Genomic DNA, 21,697 nt, shown 5'->3' on the forward strand with positions numbered 1-21,697 from the left:
CATCCGCAGCTTGTTGCTTGTTGCTTGTTCCTTGCTCCTGGCTCCTTGTTCCTTGTTCCTTGCTCCTGGCTCCTGGCTCCTGGCTCCTTGCTTCTTGCTTCTTGCTTCTTGCTTCTTGCTCCTCTCCGGCATTCTACCGCTTTTCTGACAATCCCACGCTGCTTGCCCCACCTCTTTCATCTCCCACCCTTGCAACACATCCCGACTCGGTCGACCTACTCGGCTTCGCCACCATTGTTCATCTCGATTCATCACGCTCCGCTCCTCGGTCCCCCTGTTCACAACTACTTGGCCGAACGTTGAACGTCACCAACGTCTCACCACGTACTTTCTCAAATACAACGCGACACGACAACCAACAGATTTGCTGCAGCTCGACAAATCGTTGACACATCGTCGAAACATCCTCGAAACATCCTCGAAACATCGTCGCCGCATCATCCCGCACCTCGCTGCACTCACACCATCGCAACCCATCCCGTACAGAGCGACAACAACCGGCATCAACTCTCGTCGTGACATGCCGTAGAGTTTGGGCTTGCTTCTTGCTTCTCGCTCACCTCCTCGGCTTTGCTCGCCCACCTCTCTTGCGCCGTGCTTTCTCTGGGCCTCACCACCCATCATGCCCAACCTACCACTACCTTCAAGGTCTCCCTTGCTTGGGTCGCGCAAAGCGTTGCGCGACCCCAGCCCTGCACCACCAACTCCTACACGCACCAGCTCCGCATCTCCATTTCCACCATCCTCCTCTTCCTCCTTAGCATCTTTCTCCGCAGCAGCTTCGTCCACGTCAATACCAGGTCCAAGCACTCCGCTCCATTCTCCTACCAGGCTCGCCGCTTCCGGCAAGGAGCTTTCCGAACAGTACGAGCTGCTCGAAAAGATCGGTGCCGGCTCCTTTGGTACTGTCTACAAAGCCATGCACAAGCAGTCGCGCCAGATCGTTGCCATCAAGCAAGTCGATCTCGAAGACTCGGACGACGACATTAGCGAGATCCAACAGGAGATCGCCCATCTCGCTCAGTGCGACAGCCAATGGGTCACACGCTACTACGGAAGCTTTGTAAAAGGCTACAAGCTCTGGATCATTATGGAGTATCTAGCAGGTGGATCCTGTCTTGATTTGCTCAAGGCCGGCTCCTTTTCCGAAGCGCACATTGCCATCATCTGTCGCGAGCTCCTCCTCGGTCTCGAGTACCTCCACAATGAAGGCAAGATTCATCGTGACATCAAGGCCGCCAACGTGCTTCTCTCAGCAAGCGGCAAAGTCAAGCTCGCCGACTTTGGTGTTGCCGCACAGCTCTCCAACAACAAGTCAAGACGCAACACGTTTGTCGGTACGCCTTTCTGGATGGCGCCCGAAGTCATCCGTCAAGCCGGTTACGACTACAAGGCCGACATCTGGTCCCTCGGTATCACCGCCATCGAAATGGCCAAAGGCGAACCCCCGCTCGCCGAATACCATCCCATGCGCGTTCTCTTTCTCATCCCCAAAGCCAAGAGCCCCACGCTCCAAGGCAATTTTTCTTCCGCCTTCAAGGACTTTGTCGATCTCTGCCTCATCAAGGATCCCAAACATCGTCCCTCCACCAAGGAGCTCCTCTCGCATCGCTTTATCAAGTACGCCAAAAAGACGCTCCTCCTCACCGAACTCATCGAAAAGCATCAAGAGTACAAGTCACGCGGCGCTACACGCGGTGGCGCCATTGTCCGCGACCACCTGCGCGGCCTCAACCCATCCGAGTCCACCATTGGCGGCGCCACCGTGATGAGCGAGTGGCAGTTTGATACCATGCGCTCCTCCATGTCAACCTATGACGATCCGCACCCTGCTAACGCCGCAGAGCACCACAGCCACTTGGACGCCCATCTACATGTCTGGCCAAACTCGGGCCGTGCTCCACCTGCCACCATGGACGAGCGCGCAGGCTACAACACGGTCCGAGGCGCACGCCCCGCTGGCCACCTCATGGACGCTCTCGACAGCGCCATGCATACCCCTGTGCGTAACAATACACTCCGCGCGCATCGAGCTGCTAGAGCGGGCGATCACGACGACATTTCAGATCTATCCGCAGAGGCCTTTTCGAGCAGCGATGCACTCAACCATTCCTCCAGCACACCCGCTACCTCGACCGCCTCTGGTCCTACAACGCCAGCAGAAAAGGTACCCGACTCGGTCCACGTTGACGCGCTGACCGCCTCATTCCAAGGCATCAAGGCCTCGGATGATGCTGCTGCCAACCGCTATCTTGCCGCCGGGCTTGGCAGAAATGCGGCAGCCGCTTCCTCCACCTCTCATCTGTCTCCACCATCCGTGAGCGCTTTGGCGGCGAGCACGGTCGATGTTTCCACCGCAGCTGCTACACTGGCATCGGCTGAACCCGGTTCCACCGCTACTCTGCACATCCGATGTGCTCGCGACGGCAAGGCTTCCCCAAGCCACAGCAGAAACAACTCGGCGGCATCCTCATCTCGTTCCACAGAGACGCGCCCACGTCGAAGCAGTTGGAACGAGCGAAACGACATCAACGGCACTGTGCTCAAGGAAGCCGATGTGGCCAATGGATTAGAGACACTCCGACCAGTGCGCCGACTCGATGCCACCGGCTCAGCCCAAGCCAGTCAGCAATACATGGCCAGCTTGCGCAGCGGTTCAGCTCCCTCCGGATTGGACAAGTCGGGCGAACCTCTTGCAGCGGACCCAGGTTCACCGCAGCGAGCGTTGCGCCACTCGCGCTCGGCACTCGCAAGCTCTTCGAGCACCGCCCAGCCGCACGCCACTGCGGGCGAGAACCTGGTACGCGACGTCATCTTGCCCGTCATGGATCGCGCCAAGCAGCAGGAGCTAGATGCAGCCGAGGTGGAAGCGCTCAACATGATCTCGAAAGGCTTTCAAGATCTCAGCATGCTCAATTCACGTCTGGCTTACTCGACCATCGTCGATCTGCTGCTTAGCATCAACGACAACGAACAGGCACGCGAGAACCTTTCAACAACGTTTAGGCAAAAACTCTCGCGTCCTCAGGTCACCAAGTTGCAGCCGATGCCGCCAGCCGAAGAGGCGTCTAGATCGCCCATCGCCGACTTGCTATATGGCAGGTGGCTAGAGGGTCTACGTACGCGATGGATGGGCTACTGAACTAAGCATCTCCCTACATTCGTGATTTGTTTTCGACGCATGCATCCTGCATTCTAATATGGTTTCTTGACACATTCACTTGCTCTCTTCTGCATTTCTCATGGACTTTTTTTTCCCGATCACTATGCTGTATCGATCTAGCTCCACCTTCTCGAAATCCGTGTGAGGAAGCGCTCGGTGAGAAGCGATCTGAGTTCGAGTTGCGTGTTTCGAAAACAATTTCCATTGCAGAGGAAGAGCCGAAGACAAACATGACGGCGTGCATACGTTCCAGAGGCGGACAAGCCGTAGCAGTTCAGTTGGCCGCGCGAGTTTCTTGCGCCAGTAGGACCTGGTCCAGATTGCTGGATTCATCCTCTGCCTCCCTGATGGTCTGTCTCAACTTTTCAATCTCTTCCTTGTTGGGTTGCTGTTCGTTGGTCCTCAACCTATTGATGAGACGAATTCCGTTGACTGCCTTTCGGAAAGTGCGCTTGGCGTTGAAAGCGCTCTTGATGTCTGGGAGCAGATCCTTCTGTTCTGCACTAGCGACGGGTTGAGCACCGCCTTCGGTGGGAGCCGCTTCTTGCAACCATCGGTGCTGCAATGCCTCTTTAGCGCTAAGACGTTTTGCAGGGTCAATCGTCAGCAGCTTGTTGATAAAGTCTTTGGCATCCTCCGAAACGTCTTCCCAGTACTGCGTGGGTTCGAATCGATAGTCGGCATTGATGATCGCTTGCATCTCTTCCATTGTCGTGTCGCGATCGAACGGGGTATAGCCGCACAGGAGAAAGTAGGTAATCACGCCGATCGCCCACATGTCGACGGGTTTACCGTGACCCGTCTTTTTAAAGATCTCGGGTGCCATATACCCGGGTGTACCGCAGGTGGTCGAAAGCACCGTGATCTTTTCATCATCCACTACCCTCGACAGACCAAAGTCAGCAATCAAAAGATCACTCTCTTCCGTCTTGTCCCTAAACAAAAGGTTTTCGGGTTTCAGATCACGATGGACGATGCCTTGATCGTGCAAGTAGACAACTGCATCCACAATGGTACGAACGATATGAGCCGCATCCTTTTCGTAATAGTTGCCGCGCTCACAGATCCGATCGAACAGTTCACCTCCTACACACAGATCCGTGACCAGGTAGAGGTTGTTCATCGTTTCAAAGTAGTCGACGAGCGTGACGATGGATCGATGTCCCTGCGACACGCGTTTGAGCGCTTGGATCTCATTGCGAACCATGTGTTCTCGTCCCTCCATCAGTTTTTTCGAAATCACTTTGCATGCGTAGTATTGGCCTGTTTTGATGTGCACTGCTTCCTTGACCACAGCGTATGTGCCTTGGCCGAGCGTACGGCCCGTCTTGTACGCGCATGGCACCGTTTGCGGATTTGACGAGGCCATACTTATGATTCACGTTGGACGGCGTGCTGATACGTAGTCGAGAGGCGGTCCGGTGTCGAAGTTGTCGGTCGATGCGAAAACAAGTTACGTGTATCGGTCTGTTGCAATCGACGTGAGAAGGGACAGATGCGGATGTGGTCGGTGGTAGACAAGATCAAGACATAGCGAGCAAGTGGTGAGTCGAGCTTCGAAATCACAAATTGCACCCAACACCAATCGCTGCAGTGTGCTGCGCCCTGATGCTATTTAAAGTGTGAAACGCTGCGTGCACAGACACAGAGTTTATCTCGCCTTTCAGCAATCGTGAATCGTGAATCACAATCACGAATCACGAATACCTTGTCGTGATGTTATGCATGCCTCTTGACCGCAAAAACGACGCTAATTATTGCGCTGCATTACCCGCACGAGAGAATCCCCAATCACGCTGACCTAACCCGAGTCAAGAAATCACGAAAGTCGTGAAATCAGAAACAAAAGCTAAGAGAAGCTAAATCAGTCATCTGATACGTGACATCGAGCTCTTCTTGCACCCGATGCACAGCCGAGCCGCGCGCGTCTTTACGCTCGCTGTTCCACGCTCAACTCTGCAGCGAGCTGCCAGAGTCGTGCGTCGTGAGTGTTGTGGACCTAAGAATCAAAAGCATCCTGTCAAAGTCTGGATTTGTGCATATCCTTCCGTCCGCCCGTACCACCATCACCACCACCATCCTACCGCCTGCTTCGTTACCATTGCATTGTCATCCATCCCAAATAGGCTACGGAAATCACCCTTAAATTCCCATATCCGGGCTTGTACGATATCCACTGCGACTCATCGCACCTGCTCACACTATTTGGCCGTACCAGGCTCTGTACTAGTATAAGTATCTTTCTCAACCTCTGCGTGGTCACCTTTCTACAACAAATACCCTGATCCGCTTTCTGTTTGTCCACACTCTCCGGTAGCCCTCTGCTACTTGAATTCGCTTGGCATATGCGTCTCGAGGCGTAGAAGGGTTCTGCCCGCAACACAGTCCAGACCTCCACCGTCATTCTGCCCGCCATGATCAATTTCTTCGGCGGCAAGGCGCCAACAGCCGCTCAGCCGGCATCATCAACATCGACTGCTGTCAATGGCGCTAGATTCGCATCCGTATCGACATCCTCTTCCGCTTCCGCTTCCGCTGCAGGCCAGCCCCCCCTCAAAAAGACCAAAATCGCTCCATCACCCGTCACAGTCGTCACCACTGTTAAGAAAAAGGTGGCTCCACCCACATCCGTAGAGCCACGTGATCCCATCGCTGCACTTTCCGGCTACAACTCCAAAAATGCGCTCCCCGAGGAGAAGCGTCGGCGCATCATCGAAGAGAGGCTTGCTGCTCAGCGACAAAAGTCGATCGAGTCCAGTCTCGAGGCTCAGTTGAGAGCTCCCACCAAATCTTTGTCCAAATCTCAATCTGCCAGTTCAACTTCCAGACGTTCCGCTGCATCTTTCTCCAAGCCAAAGACAAAGAAACCACGCAAAAAGGTGGTCGACTCGGACTCTGACCATGACGAATTTGGTGATTATGGCAAATCATCTCGCAAGCCCAGCACCGCTCCTTCCACCCCTCGTGCATCTAAGCGCACCAGCGTCGATCCACATCCGACCTCAGATAGCTACCAGAAAGTAGGCAGAGATGGGGTTCAACCAAATTATACTGTTCCTCGCGACATTCGCGCATCAACTTCCCCAACAAATACCACTGCAATACCAATAGACACCCAGTCCAGGCCTAGCAAGCCAATCTCGTCGGCCGACATTGTCACCGCCAACATCAAAAACTACGGCCCCTACTTCAATGGCCTCGGCGATGCTCCGCGTGCTGTGCTCGAGTATCCTGGTACAGACGCATCGGAAGAATTCCTGCTACTCGTCCCCAAGGATGCTGATGAGTACGATCCATTGATGGAGCTCCTCGCCACCGTTCGTGCCATTGTGACACACTACCTCACCCCGGAGCAGCGCAAAGCCTTTGGCTCTCTCGACAGTTTGGAAGTTTCCAACAACGCCGGTATGATCCTACCCAGTGCTACCCATGGTGCCTCAGCCTCAACAAGCGCCGTTTGCAACATGGTGGCGGCACTCACCGACTCGAATGGCATCAACGGCGCACGTGCCAAGTCAGCCGACTTGCTCGATGGCCAGGGCTCCAAGGCTGAGCGCAGAAACCACCTAGTCGGTGCTGGAACGTATAAAGACACCGGATCCATGACACCAGAGCCACACGCCAACGGCATCTCACAGACAGCACCTGTGTCTCCCACCTCGCAGACTAGCGGTATCAGTGCATCGGCGGGTGGCAGCTCGGTCGCTAAAACGGTTCTAGTCAACAATGCACTGCTTCGCCTAGATTCTCCTGCTCCCACCGAGCTCTCAGTTGCTTCAGACCACTCCTCCACCCCGGCTGCATCTTGCGGCACCGATCCAGATTCTATCCTTCGCTCCTTCACCAAAGCACGCAATCGCCGCGATGGACCCCTGTTTATGCGAACGCTCGCACGTTTCAACTCGGCGCTCGCCGCTTTGCGCGACACTGGCGCACTGGCAGCCAACATTGCCGATCTCGGCTCTTGCACCGGTGTTCCCGAGGGCATCTGGCGTTTGATCCAGGACCAAGTGTATGCACGAGTCGTCGGTCCACGCGTTGAAGAACTCGGTCGCTATCAAGCGTTCTCCGACAACGTCTATGGCGAGTTGCTTCCGCGCTTCATGTCCGAGATTGCCCAACTCACCCTCTTGGGACCGGAAAAGGTGTTTGTCGATCTGGGCTCGGGTGTCGGCAACCTGTTGATCCAGACGAGTCTGCAGACGGGTGCCGAAGCGTATGGATGCGAGATGATGCGCATCCCTGCTTCGCTGGCGAGTCAACAGGTTGTCGAGGCGCAGCTGCGCTGGGCCGCGTGGGGTCTGCGCGGCGGCTCAGCGATTGAAGCATGGCAGGGTGATTTCGGCGATCATGGCGGCGTGCGCGACGTGCTGAAACGCGCCGATGTGGTGCTGGTCAACAACTACGCGTTTCTGCCCAAGACCAACGAAAACCTCTCGTTACTCTTTCTCGACTTGCCCGATGGCGCTAAAGTGGTTTCGCTGAAACCGTTCGTCCCGCCCGACTTCCGGTTGACACAGAGAACGCTCAGTAGTCCATTGGCGATCCTAAGGGTCACAGAGAGATTGTATACCTCGGGTTGTGTGAGTTGGGCCGATGGTGGCGGAAAGTATTACATCCAGGAGGTGGACAGGAGCTTGGTGAGGGAGTTTTTGCAGAATGCAGGAGCAGCCACGAGAGCCAAGAGGGGGAAGGTGAGCGAGGGAGACGACACGGTGGCCGCGAGCGATCTTATGGTCGGTCAGGATGTGAGGCGCAAGCGATGGAAGGCTGCACTTCAGGACGATGATGAGGACGACGACGAATTTTGATCAGGTGTGCGCTCCCACACGTTGGTCAGTGGAGTCGTACGCCCCGTTCCTCGACAATAGCACCGAGAGCGTCTACCACGATGCACAAGATTCGCGCCAGTGCTGATGCGACATGTGCTGGCTACCTATAGCTCATCGGCGCATTCAACATCTGCCGCTCGCACAACGCCCAATGTGAATGACAAGGTCCGGGCTGTTTGTGAAGACCACGAACAGGGTATCACGTGTACAAGTCTGTATTGCCAAGATATGTGTTGTGCGGTAGGGTATATGAGGATGCTCGTGACTGATACAGTGGACCTTGGAAAACATGGCGCTTACAGCGAGATGCGGTCTCAAATCTTCTCGGCACGCATCAGGTGCATCGCGGTCTCAAAAGCAAAGAGTGCAGCCGCATTGGTTGGGAACGCTCTTAAAAGGCATGGTAAGAATCCGGTGTATACACCGCGAAGCTTTGTCCACCACGCCACGTCTGTGCCTCTTGCATTCCAAGCACTCAGCCAGGCACTTTTCACATCGCGGTACTTGGGCTCGCGAATGCTATCCGCCATCATCCGGTTCTTGATCACGTCGGCGGGAAACGCAGTAAGCCAAAACACCTCAGCACCCAAGCCTCCTGAGATAAAGGTGATCGCTCCGGGACTCAGCTCCCAGCTCGTGCCGTTCCAGCTCGAGAATAGACGCTGGAAGTATTCGTACGAGCCAAACATGGCTGCGAACGAAGATCGGAAGAGCAGCGTTGCCGGTAGTGCGTGCCACAACCCTGAGATTCCGCGCTGGGCGATCATCTGACCGACACAGTCGAGCGGTCCCTTGAATTCTCTTGGCACCACAGACCGAGACGCATGGCCTGGTAGATGAAGCGTCACTCGTTGTGTCTGCATCTGCAACTTGGCTTTGATGAGCTCGACGGGTGTGGTGACAAAGCTGTTTGTCCAGCCTGCCAACAACCCTGCGAGGGCGTGGTATTTCACCGCGAGACCTTTGGCACCGTCCTCTTCGCCATACGACGGATTTGTGAGGCGCGCAAACCATCGTCGATAGTTATGCAGACTTCCCAGCAGCACCGAATCCGTCAACGCCCATCCAAACGCAGGAGGAGTAGCGCCCTTGTACAGACCGAGAAGCGATTCGCGACGCGCCAGTTGCAGAAAGCAGTCGAGTGGACCAGCATACGTGCCGAATGCCGAGCACTGCATGCGCACCTTGATCGTGTCGAACGGGTGACCCACAAGAAGCTTCGTAACGCCCGATACGGTGCCTCCGACGAATCCTTTGATCGAGGCGCCCGTCTCAGCACGGTTCGATGCAGACGACGACGCCGGTATTTGCGAGCCTTTGCATGTGATGGATGCCGAAGAGTTTGGTGGTGGATCACAGGATTGAGGTGATAGCGCGGATGTTGATGCTGGGTGTGATGTGGATGATGCCGAGGCTATTGTGCAGGAGAGCAAGAGAGTCGCTCCGCATTCCGGTAGGAAAGATGCTGTGTACATGGCTTTACTCCATGCCTTGCGAGATACACAGAAGCTTGGTTCAAGTGACGACCACTTTTCCAGTTGATGACGATGCGGACAAGTATGGCTACCAATCGAGCTGATCCAGGAGCAAGGTATGAGCGAGAAACCGGTTACAGATGATGGAAACCTCGGATCTTTGCCTAAGTCATTAGAATACTCGTGACTAATCGATTCACGCACGATTCACGATTCACGATTCTCGTTGTTCAGGAAGAAATCCCGCTTTTCGAAATCACAAATCACAAATCACGAATCACACTCGTGACTCACGACTGTGACTTGTAAGAAGTAGATGCAGATAAAGCGACGTTGTCGGGAGTACCAGTCTGCTTCTTGATACACAGATATACTCAATTGGACAACATGATAGAAGACAAGTGAGATGCATCTGGGTACAAGCGTGATTCAAGTCATGGAGTGGATCAGCGACAGAAGCCTGGTCTGCTTATCTAACCCTTACTATTCCAGCTTGTTAGGCCGAGCTGTCTGGCCTTCAACACCTCGTGCCTTGTTCCGTCGGAGCGTATTCACGATTCTTCAGCATCACTCACGACTGTGACAGGATAAACACGAGACACTCACAGTAAGTGTGACTTCCACCAACGAGTCGTCAGTCGTGAGTGAGAATCACGAATCAAGAAGTGCGAATCACGAATCACGAATCGCGAATGTGAGCCAAGCGTCAAGTCTTCTCTGCATTCACGATTCGTGATTCGTGATTTCCGTCTTCCGCGGAGAATTTGAGTCACCGTCACCACCATCATCGCTCGTCATTCACGCCCCTTTCATCCACTGTACTCTTTCCATCGCCTCCACGCTCTTTTAATTCTCATCAACGCCAACAAGCACGCTTTTAAGTTTTTCCTAAAGCTGTAACAGAGCATGGCACAAGTAGCTCAACCTCTTTTTCAACCAGCATGGCTACGTCAAGCAGTGACCGTTGGCCCATCCCCCTCAAACAGCACATCCCCACTCTGATCTTCATCACAGTGACTGTGCTCACATCGAATCTGGTCTCGCGCACGCAGCCGACCGCGTACCTCGACGAGATCTTTCACATTCCACAGGCACAACAGTTCTGTTCGGCGCTGTCCTCCACCTCTCTATTCTCGGCACAACAAGTCTGGCGACAGCTGACGAGTGTAAGATACGATGCTCAACTTACTACTCCGCCTGGGATGTACGCCATCTCGGTGGGGATGGCCAAGGTGCTGCCCGGGTGGGAATGCAAGGATGTGGTTTGGCTGAGGAGCACGAATCTCGTGTTGCTGCTCACGCTGCCGGTGCTCGTAGCGAGGATACTTGGACAGATCGAAGAACAGGCGCGTATCGCTTCTGCAGCAGAAGACTATTCACCCAGCAAGACGATCACCCAAAACCTGGGCAAGGAAATAACCAGACACGAGATCGAGATGCTCCAAGCAAAAGCGAAGCTGCAACTACCCCCCACTCCCAGTGCCTCGCACGATGACTTGGCCCATATCGAGCCTCCCACCATCTCTATCGCACAGGCTGCACTGCCTGCGCCGACAGGCTCAGCAGCACCACTGCTTAGAGCTCTCAAGCAGAGAGAAGCAAGCGCGTACACAATGGCGTTAGCATGTACCATCTGTTTTCTACCACCACTGTGGTTCTTTGGTTTTCTGTACTACACAGATCTCGCCTCCACCTGGCTTGTGCTCGCAATGCTGTCGTTGTACAATGATCTCAACACGAGCAACGCCCATGTGGCTCCTACTATAACGGGGTTGTTGATCGCTTTGACATCTATCTTGGCCGTGGCAGTGCGACAGACCAATATCGTGTGGATCGGCTTCGCAGCTGCACAGGCTACACTCTCAAGGGTCGGCAAACATGTCTCGCACACACAACAGGGATCGGATCCAGTTACACAAGCAATCGGCATGGTGAAAGGAGCATTTGGTGACAACAAGAAAGGCTGGTGGACAGCCGTTGCGATCAACGCGGCGCCCATGGTTCCGGTATTGGCTGTTTGCGTGTTGTTCTTGCGTTGGAATGGCAGCATCGTGCTGGGTGAGAAGGCGGCGCATCAGGTAGCGCTGCATTTGCCGCAGATGGGCTACTTTGTGGCGTTTGCTCTTGGGTTTGGGCTGTTCCCCTTGCTGTTCAGTCTGCAGTCGATGTCGCACAAAGCTCAAGATCAAGGTCCATCGAGCTCGACGCTTGCAACATTCACCCATTCCGTGCGGTCCGCGGTATCCGCGTTGATAGATTCGACCATCGCATCACCAGGCTGCATACTGGCACTCGCAGCCGCTTTGGCTGGCTTCTATATTGCAGTAGATCGATTTACTATTGAACACGCGTACATGCTCGCGGATAATCGGCACTATACCTTCTACATCTGGCGCAAGTACCGGAGCTCATACGCGATCCCTGCACTGGATGGAATGACCATCGAACCCAAGTTGGCTGTGGTGCCTCTGTTTGCGCTTGCACTCATCGCGTGGAGTCGCGCACTAACTCATCATGCGGTAAACAAGCGTACTGGCGCACTGTTCAGTCTGCTCTTCTGGATGGCCACAGCAGCGGTATTGGTGCCGACACCGTTGATCGAGCCAAGGTACTTTTTGATGGCGTATCTGCTGTTGAGGATTTACAGTCATCCGTATGCGCCATGTGAAAAGCAAGAGAAGAGTGCACAGTTAAAGTGGATCTACTTGGCGTTGGAAGCAGCGACCTATGCAGCTGTCAATGTGATCACTGTGGGGTTGTTTGTCAACAGACCGTTCCAGTGGCCCTCACATGCAGTGGATGTCTCACGAAACGAGCACACCACAATGCGTTTCCTCTGGTAATCCGCCCTGTTTTTTTAACCGAGTCTAGAAATCACGGATGGCATCAACATCAAGGTCTTGCTTGACCGACCCGGACCGTGGACGAGTTGCGAAGGGGGTGTGTAGTCCAGAAACGATTCGAGCGAGCACACCGAAATCGTGAGGCGTAGATGTGAATCGTGAAGGATGTTGGGCAAAAACGCAAGCGAGCGGAGCAAGTGGTTGTACTCCGGCTCCTCCGGACCGTAGTGTGATGCGTGATGCGTGATTCGTGATTCGTGTTCACGAATTCTGCGGTGGCGCCTGCCCAATTGTGCCAATCACGAATCGTGAATGATTTATTCACGATTACTCGACTCGCAACTGTTTCGTGATTTAGACTTACAACTCGCATATCCACACTCGTGCCTCGTGACCTGACCTGATTTGGCACAACGTGTAATCACGAATGATCGCGATACGCTTTGCTGCCGTTGGCCGTAGGCGTCGTATACTGTTGTGCGCACTCCTCAGACGGCCGGACCGCATCGCTTGGCGTCGACCAACTCCGACCGCGCATATCCGTTTATCCCGCTCGCTCACTCTCGATGCATGCGCGTTGTAACGGTGAAGCTGCGCTCACAAGCTCGCTAAGCAAGAGCCACCCCCGCACACGCTCGCTAAGCAAGAGCCACCCCGCATAAGCTCTCACTCACGACTGGTGTTCTCAGCGCTGTCGTACCAGATTTTCGGTGCGATCCTTGCGTCGAGCTATCGTGCGCGTTGGCTTCTGCGCAGTCTACATTGGTCCGTAATCTCGCTTACTTTCCCACGCGACCGCTTGATCGGCTGTTGCTTGTACCTCGGATTGCAGTGGCAACTATGCATGCAGCGAGAGGACCGAGCTAGATTCGAGCTCATTACTGCATGAGATCCCACGCAAGCGAGCGGGAAAGATGAAACAAACAGGTGGCAAACGTGCACGAAATGATCCACTATCAAACATCCTGCCCCAGAGCGTCGCGGGCGTTTTACCGAGTAGTGATGCCAATTTCAGCGGGGTGTGAAGGTGGGATTTTGGAAGAAGAGAAGCGTTCTGTAACATGGGTAAGTCAGAGTGTCCTTTGCAGGCCATATGAGATCACGTCCACGCACTGAATCAGACGGAATTGCATCGAGGCTCTGCCGGTTGGCCGAAAATGAGATGCTTGATGGAGCTCACAGGCACGGGGTGTTTGCCGAAACGAGTTTTGCCTCCGCCGATCCGGTCGCCACTACTTTTCAGTGTTTGGTTGGCAGATATGAAAATGTTATAAGAGAGCTAGCTTGAACGAGTGCGAATTCATACATGCTCATCCGGCACTTACGACTGTTGCTTCTAAGAGAGGGTTCAAAGTTGATGCTCTGTCCAGAACGGCAGTTCCTGTGTCGTCATGATTCTCTCCAAGTTGGGCTTTGCGCTCGTGCGCCTCATTAGCGTGCTCATCCTCTGCACGTGCTCACACGCGCTTCCGAGCTCGTCATCGATCCCTGCCACGCGACGTTTGGCACCGCGTCGCGTTACTGTGCGCCACTACACACTCAACGTCACTACCGCCACGCTCTTCTCGGCGTGTGATCCATTTGGTCCGACAACGCTGATTGATTCGTCGTTTCCCGGGCGCGTTCTGCGCGCGCGTGCAGGCGAGATCCTCTCGGTGCGCGTCTACAACCATCTCGACGCGAATGGCGAGAGTGGCGGCAACCTGACCATGCATTTCCACGGCCTGTCGATGCGCATGCACCCCGTCATGGACGGCACGATGCTCGTCAGTCAGTGGCCGATCACGCCGGGCAAGTTTTTCGACTACCGCATCCCACTTACTGCCGAAGACAAGGGGACCTACTATTACCACAGTCACGTCGGTGTGCAGTCCATGACAGCATACGGCGCTCTAGTGGTGGAAGACCCCGAAGAGCAAGAGTTGTGGGATCCGAGCCAAGCAACGTTGCTGAAAAGCAAGCATGCCGAGAGCGTCGAATTTGTCCACGTCTATGGAGAAGAAGCCCTGCACAAAAACGGAAAAAGTGGCCAAAACAGTCCGTACTCTTACGACCAAGATCGAGTGCTGGCGATCGGTGACTGGTTCAGCTACAGCTCGGTGAAACAGGTGCAGAAACAGCTGCTTGCAGATCCATTCGTCTGGCCGGGCTCAGCCACCAAGCTGCTCGTCAACGGCAAGTCGTCCCCAGTGAACATCTCTGCTCTATCTGCACCGGCATGCAATCAAACGAAAGCTGATGCGATCGGCGTCAAGTGCACCTCGGCGCCAGCTCAATGCGCCAGGCCCGTGTATCCGACAATCGAGCTGGATTATGACAAGACGTACAGATTCAGGCTCGTAGGGGCTACCAGTTTGATGTACGTCTCGCTTGGCATACTCAAACCGACCAAGACGGCGTATACCTCGATCAACGCTACGAGCAGTGTCGTCGCTCAACCGGTGCAATTCGACAAGATGACGTTGATCGAAGCGGATGGTTCGTATTTGGACCGACTCGATGTTGATCACATCGAGTTGACTTCGGGCCAACGATACTCTGTGCTGTACAAGAGCCTAAGTAGAAAGCAGGTCAAGCAGGATGGTACGGGGGGAGTATACTGGATGCGGCTGGAATCTAGGTGGCGAGCAGGCCCGAGCATGTGGCTCAAGATCGTGTATCCTTCTCACAACACATCTGCTGTTCAACCACCGATCCGACTTGCTTCAGGACAAAAGGACCTGCAGCTGTTACCAGCCGAGACGTTTGGATGGAAGACGTCGCAGCTGTCTCCATTGTCAAAGCCTTACGGTCCGCATTGGTGGTACTCGGACCGGATGCCTTCCGATTCCGAGGTGACACGAACCGTGCTCATAGATACGCAACAGGTCAAGTTCTTTGCATCAGGTAAAGGTGTCAAGTGGGACCAGAATGGTGTGGCGCTCAACGAGACGTCGCCGGGTACTAGAACGCCGTATCTGGTACGTACGTTTTTGGGAGACATTCAACTGCCCACTGCGACGCAGATCGAATCGGCCATGTACAACCCTGTCAGCTACAAGTACCGTGATTCGAACGGCAACGATACGGGAACGAGCCGGATGATGATCGACATGAACAACGCCACCGAGGTGGAGGCGGCCTCACGTCGACATTGGGGACAAGCGTATTCGTCCAAGCTCAACATGTACTTTGGTGGAGCAGGTGAAGTGATCGATATTGTACTGGTCAATCAGGCGTCGCAGTTGTCGTCGTCGGTTGAGATTCATCCGTGGCATATGCATTCGCACAAGCATTTTACACGAACCATTCAAGCGGGCACGTTTTCCTTCTCGCGACTCGCCTCGCTGTATGCGTCGTCGTCGAGCTCAAAAGCCTTTTCCAATCCGATCCAACGTGATACCACGGTAGCATACGCCAGTCCCGGAGCCGCGTTCCTGAACCAAACCATCCCAAACCCGCAAGTCGACCATGGCGGTTGGACCGTATTGCGATACAAGGTAGATCCCAAAAACGCCGGCGTGTTTCTGCTTCACTGTCATATTGCCTTCCATCTAGAAATGGGCATGGCAACCGTCTGGACCATGGCGCCTGATCAGTTGGCGCGAACAGCACGCTTCAACTGGCCCACGCTCCATTCCGACCATCCCAACATCCAAGGCTTGAACGCAGACCGCTACTTGCATTACGCCAACAATGTCAACGCCGTATTGTAGCGCTACATTCTTCAACGCGTTGATGCTGCTCATTATGTCGTGAATCCAGATCCGTGATGACCGAGCAAGGATCCAATACTCACACTGTACATCGTAACACAGCTTTCATTGTGCCCTCAGCTGCTGTCGTATCGTGTATCGTTGTCCGTCAGCCTGCTAGGGTTACGCATGTTGACGTGCCAAAATTATCATCCTGACCAACGTCACAAATATTCTCAGACTACATACTGTACACATCACACTTGCAATTGGGTAGAAAGCAAATTGTCATCGAGAATAGAAAGACCCCAATCATGAATGCCCAACATCTAGAAAGACGCAAGCCAACCGGACTTTGTCCGCACCTCACAGACATGCATTCTACCGATTCAGAAAAAGGGGCATAAATTTGGAGCGAAAATAGGAGGGGTGGCTCGGAACAAACTGGCTGTTTGCCCCTATCACATGCCCTTGAAAACACGTTTACCAGACCCTGGTCTCGAGTAGGAGATCGGATTCAGGAGCGAGACCGAGGCAAGCACGCATAAAGTTGGTGCAAGCGGCACGCTGCCTGTTGAGCGAGTTGACAACATCCGTGCCTGGCTTGACGAGCGGAGCCTTGAGCGAGTACGAGAGGAGCGAGAGGACCGAGTACATCGAGTTCCACTCCTTGTCCGCGGTGCCGGCCTTGTAGGTGATGCGCGTCATGAGCTCGGCCAGAATGGTCAGGTCAAGCAGAAGAGGCGAGGCAAGCAGCGAGTCCTCGCAGAGGTTGGTGACGTACAGCCTGTTGCGGCCACCCATGCAGAGCTCCGAGGTGTAATCGTCCATGGCAACTTTCTGGTCACCGACGGCGGGCTGGTACTTGATGACGATGCAGTGGTCCGGGTGCTCGCCCTTGTCAGCCTTGCCGTCGGCGTTGGTCTTGCCGGGAACGGCAGGCTTGTAGAGCAAGTGGTTGGCAGCACAGCAGTCGTCGACGACCGAAGACTTGGAGATCTCCTTGGACTTGAACTGACGCTGCGAGCTGAGGTTGTAGCCGTCGTTGTTACCCAGGTGGTTGTACGAGGCGATCGAGAGCGGCTTGATACCGGCGTTGACAAGGAACTCGGCAAGGACCGACTTGACCTTGGTCTGACCGGTCTTGAGGTCGTCACCACCGATGAAAGCCTTGTGCTTCTCGGCGAGCTGGATGCATCCGGGGACAAAGGTGTTCTGGGGAGCACCGTTGACGTAAGGAGCATTCTCGAGGATACAGGCAATGGCAAAGATGGTGGAGGGCGATACCTCGTCGTGGTTCTGCTCGACCGCCTTGAGGAGGTTGTCGGCCGTGTCATTGACGCCGGGGAGGATCTCCGAGTAGCGCTCCGTGTTGGCGGTCCAGACAACGATGACCTGATCGAGGTTGTTCTGGCGCTTAAACTCGCGAATGTCGGCGCGGATCTGGTCGACGTGAGCCGCCTTGGACTGGCCGGGGAGAACGTTATCGGCACGTTGCTCCTGGTTCTGAGCAATAAAGTCCGGATAGTAGACGGAAGCGAGCGGCTTCATCTCGGCCATGTAAGGGGCGACCTGTCGCTGGAGGTCGTAGTCGAGCACCTTTGCGCGGGTCATGGCCTGGTCCATGGGGAGACCCGAAATGTCCCAACCACCGAGGACGAGGTCGTTGGGGTGGACCATGGGGAGGACGTTGGAGAAGGGGACCCAGACATCCTTGCCCGTGGCAGGGTCGGTGCCGAGGCGGATAGTGGAGGCGCGGACGAGCGAGCCGTAGTAGTTGGGCACCTGGAGACCATCCTTGTTGTGCCAAGTGATGTTGTGCTTGTTGGCGAGGATAGTGGCGGTGATGGTGGTGCCGTTGTTACCACCCCAGCCAACCATCATGAGACCGGTGCGGGGAACCTTGCGCTCGGTCTTGAACTGGAACTGGCGCTGGAAGGGGGTAGCAACGTATTCAGTGGTGCCATCGTCGTGGTGAACCTTTTCCACGTGGGTGTTGAGGTACTCGTAGTCGGCAACGATGGTCTCGGTGGAGTAGTTGACCTTGTCCGAGTTGACGCGGATGAACTCGCGCTGTTCGTGACGAGCGTTGGTGGGGTTGATGGGCACATTGGCACCGTTAGCGTGGACGGCATGGCCGTTGGCGGCGGTGTTTCCGTTAGCGACAGGAGCCATGCTTGCAGAACGTGAGGGAAAGAGTGAAAATTTAAAGAGAATTGTGAGGTGTGCAAGGAGGACGGCTTAATGTTCTGCTAGCTGAGCGGGGCTGGTGTGCTTGATGCCCCGGTGCGAGTTGTGCGACGAGCAAAGCTGGTTGGAGAAAATGGTGGGCAACGTTGGTAGTATGCAAGTCCCTGTGGATGAGACAATGACTTGCAAGAACAATGAGGTGTGTCTTGTTTGTAAAACTGTGAGATCGGTTGAGTTATGCTAATGTTGAATGGAAGTGTAGGGAGAAAAGAAGGCAGAGCGAAGGATGTCCCAGATATATATATATATTGGGGTCCCCACCCTGAAGGTGTGGGAGGCAGTCGTGGGTGATACGGGCGACATGCAACCCGCAACCCGCAACACGCAACACGCAACACGCTCCAGAACAGCCTGCGAAGTCAAGCTGGCGATTCTTGACGTGGCTTTTCAGCGCCAATTTTGCTCAAATTTCCCGAAGCATCCTATCCAGGCTCCAGACCAGAGGACCGACCGACGGAGCAGAAATGGTTGAGAATCGCCCAGAAAGAGAGAGAGACAGAGAAGAGCTGCCAAGCCGAACCGCTGCTAACCTCACTTGGCTGCACCGGCAGTGTGATTGCATCGGCTCCTGAAACGCACATCCACCCCAAAATCCTTGCCAAATTCTTGCGGGTGCAACCACTTTCACAACGTGCCAACGGAGAATCGACATCCTGACTGTCGTGTCTAGTGTGGGGTTTTTCTTGAGCAACAACCTCGACAAGGACCACCGTGTACAGCAGTGCGAGGGGCGCTGACAGCAACCCAAGAGGCAGCAGTTACAGCATTGCTTACTGGGAGAGAGAACGGACCGGGTCTTGTACACCGATCTAATCGATCAAAGTCGGACCAAAGCCTAGGTAGGGTGGGTCGGTGGTGACAATCACGAATCACGAATCACGAACCACAAACACTAGACGAGCAACATGAAAATGTATTAATAAGTTAGCCGCATGGACTGACTGTCAATTGTGAAAAAGTTAACCACAACTTGGTGAATAAGTTAGTTATCAGGAATATCGTAGATGGATTATTTTAAATCTCGTCGCCTGCTGGCAGCAGATCAACGACGGAGCAGCCCGGCAGGAAGGTAGCCGTGACACCACACGCAGGCCTTGGTGCTTACTTTTTCTTCTTATACTCAGCGCTTCTCCGCACAGCTCGGCTGTCTAGATCTCAACGAGCGGAGATCGGATCCTCTGATCGTGTCAATCGAATTTCAGCTGGCTGGCGTTCACGAATCACGATTGGTTATTCGCTCACTTGAAAAACTTGGCCCGTCTGTTTCTTGATGCTGCTGCAGTGGCCAACGATCGAAATGGCTGCCCATTGCATGAATCGGGTAGAAATCGGCATATGGTGATGCGCAAGGCTCCACATGTTTTGATTGGGTGAACTTGGCTTCGTGATTCACGATTGGTGATTGCCAATGTGATCGACATGGGTGGCGGCTGACGTGAAAAGCTGCCTAACAACCCGTGGGAATCTCTTCCGCCTGCACCTGTACAGACCGCGAGCTTCTCTAAAGAACACTCGCACTGCGGAAAACTTGACCGTGCTTGCGAGCGTTTTGAATCTTGGCTGCCAGTTTCCTCAGCGTTGTTCTGGTTTGACTCTGCGTCGCTTTCAATCGTCTAACTTAGCTTGGCTTGTCAACTGGGACAAAGCGTGCCAATAGTGTCGGCGATGTCGGCCCCTAGAACCACGGAGCGGACGCCAGGTTTGCGTTTGGATAACTAGTTAGCTCGATTTCAAATTCAACATTCGTGATTCTGACAACCGTGAACCGTCGCGCGTGGACAAGTTGCGAGCACGAAGAATCGCCTGTTTTTTCACGGCCGATAGGCTCAACCCAGACGTGAAAATCTTGTCCTCCACGTGACGCGCTCACACAACTGCGTAGCGTCGAGGCATGAGTCACGAGTGTTGATCTTCGTGGTGTTGGTCTTGAAACCAACTATTCCAACAGACGAAACCGTCAAGCGCAACCGAATAGCGCAATCCCACCAGCCTGCGGAAGATTTCACCGCAGGCCTGTTTTGCCCATCGGGCATCGGGCCTTTGAAGAGGGTTCACGTCGATCGATGCGCCGAGTTGCTCTTTGATCATCTGTGGAACGTGATACTTGTAAAAGCAGGTACATATTGTGCTGTCACGAGGTGAGGAATGTGGGATAGATTGCTATTTGATGGCGCCATGGCGTTAGGAATCAAGACGAGAGAGCGCAGTCTTGGGCCTGGTTGGTTCGACTCTTGTTGACCCCTCTCGGCAAAGTGCATGGGCTCGCTTGACACTCGCACGCGCCGCGCTTGCTCGACCCACGAGCGTCGGTCTTGACATTTCGCGTCCTACATGCTCGCAAATCATCGTCGATCCGACGCAAGCCCGACTGAGCAGGAAGTCACATTCCAAGTAGTTACGAGTGAGAGAATCGACTTGGAAGACATTTTCACCCCGAAACCATACCAAAACTGTGGGCAAACCTTAGGCCAAACTTTGGGATTGCAACGCAACGCAACGCAGCGGAGTTGGATCCGTGATCGACCGTTGTCCATTTTATGTATGTTTGAGCGCGGTACCATGTACGCCAAGCTCGCTTGTCAATAATAATCGAGACTCGATCAAAGTCGTGCTCGTCTTGCGTGACTCGTGACTGGTAACTTGACTGTAAAAAGTCAAAAAGATGTGGATCGATCAGCTGTCACACTCACGACTCGTGACTCACGACTGGTTCTTGACAGCAACGTGCAAACACAAACAAGCAACAGAGTCAACGCGTCCGTGGTGTGTGTGGTTCGGCCAACACACAGTCGTGAGTCGTGAATCGTGAATTCTTGAATTGCTCGACGCAGCGACGAGTTTTATTTCAGAATAGTGCCTGTAAGGATCGGCGCTCTGCAGAACATTCGTGGTTCAGTTGCCCCGCTGTCCGCCCCGACCACAGGCGCAAGTTGGCAGGAACTCAAAGAAGCCCGCATACACCCGTCATTGAGTCAGACGGCATGTGGCGTGTAAAGCATGCAAGTCACAGCAGCATCAGCAACCATCTACATTCCGTCGTCATTTAGGCTTCTGCCGAATCAAACGCACTCGAGCTTGAGACTGTCACTGAGCTTGGTGTTGGCACAGAAACGTTGGACGATTCAGTGAAATGCTTGCGATTGTTCCCTGCCTTGACCTGCACTCTGCAGATCCCTGCGTCATGATGGTTCCAGCCCGCCAGATTCGTTTCTCGATCCCGAGTAGCTAGTCTCGCCTGTCTCCGCCGCTAAGTTGTTTGAAGCTGTCAAGCTCCAATGCGCCCTTTGCTGCGTCTCTAAGGTCAATGAGGGTTGTCAAGCTCCATCTGCTTTGAGCGTCGCCATGATTGATATATAGGCCACTTCAGCTTGTTGTTTGTTGGCCCATTGCTCCCATCGTATCCCCTCCCCTCCCCCTCTGTCCCCGATTCTCCCCGCGAAACTCTGTCCGCATTTCCTTC

At 54.3% G+C, this 21,697-nt stretch overlaps 7 protein-coding genes across 7 annotated transcripts; 4 read left to right on the forward strand and 3 right to left on the reverse strand.

Annotated features, from left to right (window-relative positions):
• Window positions 1–622: 622 nt before the first annotated feature.
• UMAG_05543 (Ste20-like kinase Don3) lies at window positions 623–3,142 on the forward strand (the record flags this gene model as incomplete). Its single annotated transcript, XM_011393553.1, has 1 exon — window positions 623–3,142. The coding sequence occupies one exon, from the start codon at window positions 623–625 to the stop codon at window positions 3,140–3,142; it is 2,520 nt and encodes an 839-aa protein (XP_011391855.1).
• Window positions 3,143–3,437: 295 nt separating this feature from the next.
• Window positions 3,438–4,532, reverse strand: UMAG_05544 (putative calmodulin-dependent protein kinase type 1; the record flags this gene model as incomplete). The annotated part of the gene is made up of 1 exon (XM_011393554.1): window positions 3,438–4,532. One exon carries the CDS (start codon window positions 4,530–4,532, stop codon window positions 3,438–3,440), a length of 1,095 nt encoding a protein of 364 aa, XP_011391856.1.
• A 1,045-nt stretch (window positions 4,533–5,577) lies between these two features.
• On the forward strand, window positions 5,578–7,974 carry UMAG_05545 (histone methyltransferase DOT1; the record flags this gene model as incomplete). The annotated part of the gene is made up of 1 exon (XM_011393555.1): window positions 5,578–7,974. One exon carries the CDS (start codon window positions 5,578–5,580, stop codon window positions 7,972–7,974), a length of 2,397 nt encoding a protein of 798 aa, XP_011391857.1.
• Window positions 7,975–8,309: 335 nt separating this feature from the next.
• Window positions 8,310–9,470, reverse strand: UMAG_05546 (uncharacterized protein; the record flags this gene model as incomplete). Its single annotated transcript, XM_011393556.1, has 1 exon — window positions 8,310–9,470. The coding sequence occupies one exon, from the start codon at window positions 9,468–9,470 to the stop codon at window positions 8,310–8,312; it is 1,161 nt and encodes a 386-aa protein (XP_011391858.1).
• A 941-nt stretch (window positions 9,471–10,411) lies between these two features.
• Window positions 10,412–12,313, forward strand: UMAG_05547 (uncharacterized protein; the record flags this gene model as incomplete). The annotated part of the gene is made up of 1 exon (XM_011393557.1): window positions 10,412–12,313. The coding sequence occupies one exon, from the start codon at window positions 10,412–10,414 to the stop codon at window positions 12,311–12,313; it is 1,902 nt and encodes a 633-aa protein (XP_011391859.1).
• Window positions 12,314–13,704: 1,391 nt separating this feature from the next.
• Window positions 13,705–16,008, forward strand: UMAG_05548 (uncharacterized protein; the record flags this gene model as incomplete). Its single annotated transcript, XM_011393558.1, has 1 exon — window positions 13,705–16,008. The coding sequence occupies one exon, from the start codon at window positions 13,705–13,707 to the stop codon at window positions 16,006–16,008; it is 2,304 nt and encodes a 767-aa protein (XP_011391860.1).
• A 462-nt stretch (window positions 16,009–16,470) lies between these two features.
• On the reverse strand, window positions 16,471–18,162 carry UMAG_05549 (putative myo-inositol 1-phosphate synthase (MIPS); the record flags this gene model as incomplete). Its single annotated transcript, XM_011393559.1, has 1 exon — window positions 16,471–18,162. One exon carries the CDS (start codon window positions 18,160–18,162, stop codon window positions 16,471–16,473), a length of 1,692 nt encoding a protein of 563 aa, XP_011391861.1.
• Between the last annotated feature and the right edge of the window lie 3,535 nt (window positions 18,163–21,697).

The sequence above is a fragment of the Mycosarcoma maydis genome, chromosome 18 (assembly GCF_000328475.2).
Source record: "Mycosarcoma maydis chromosome 18, whole genome shotgun sequence".
Taxonomy (NCBI): Eukaryota; Fungi; Basidiomycota; class Ustilaginomycetes; order Ustilaginales; genus Mycosarcoma; species Mycosarcoma maydis.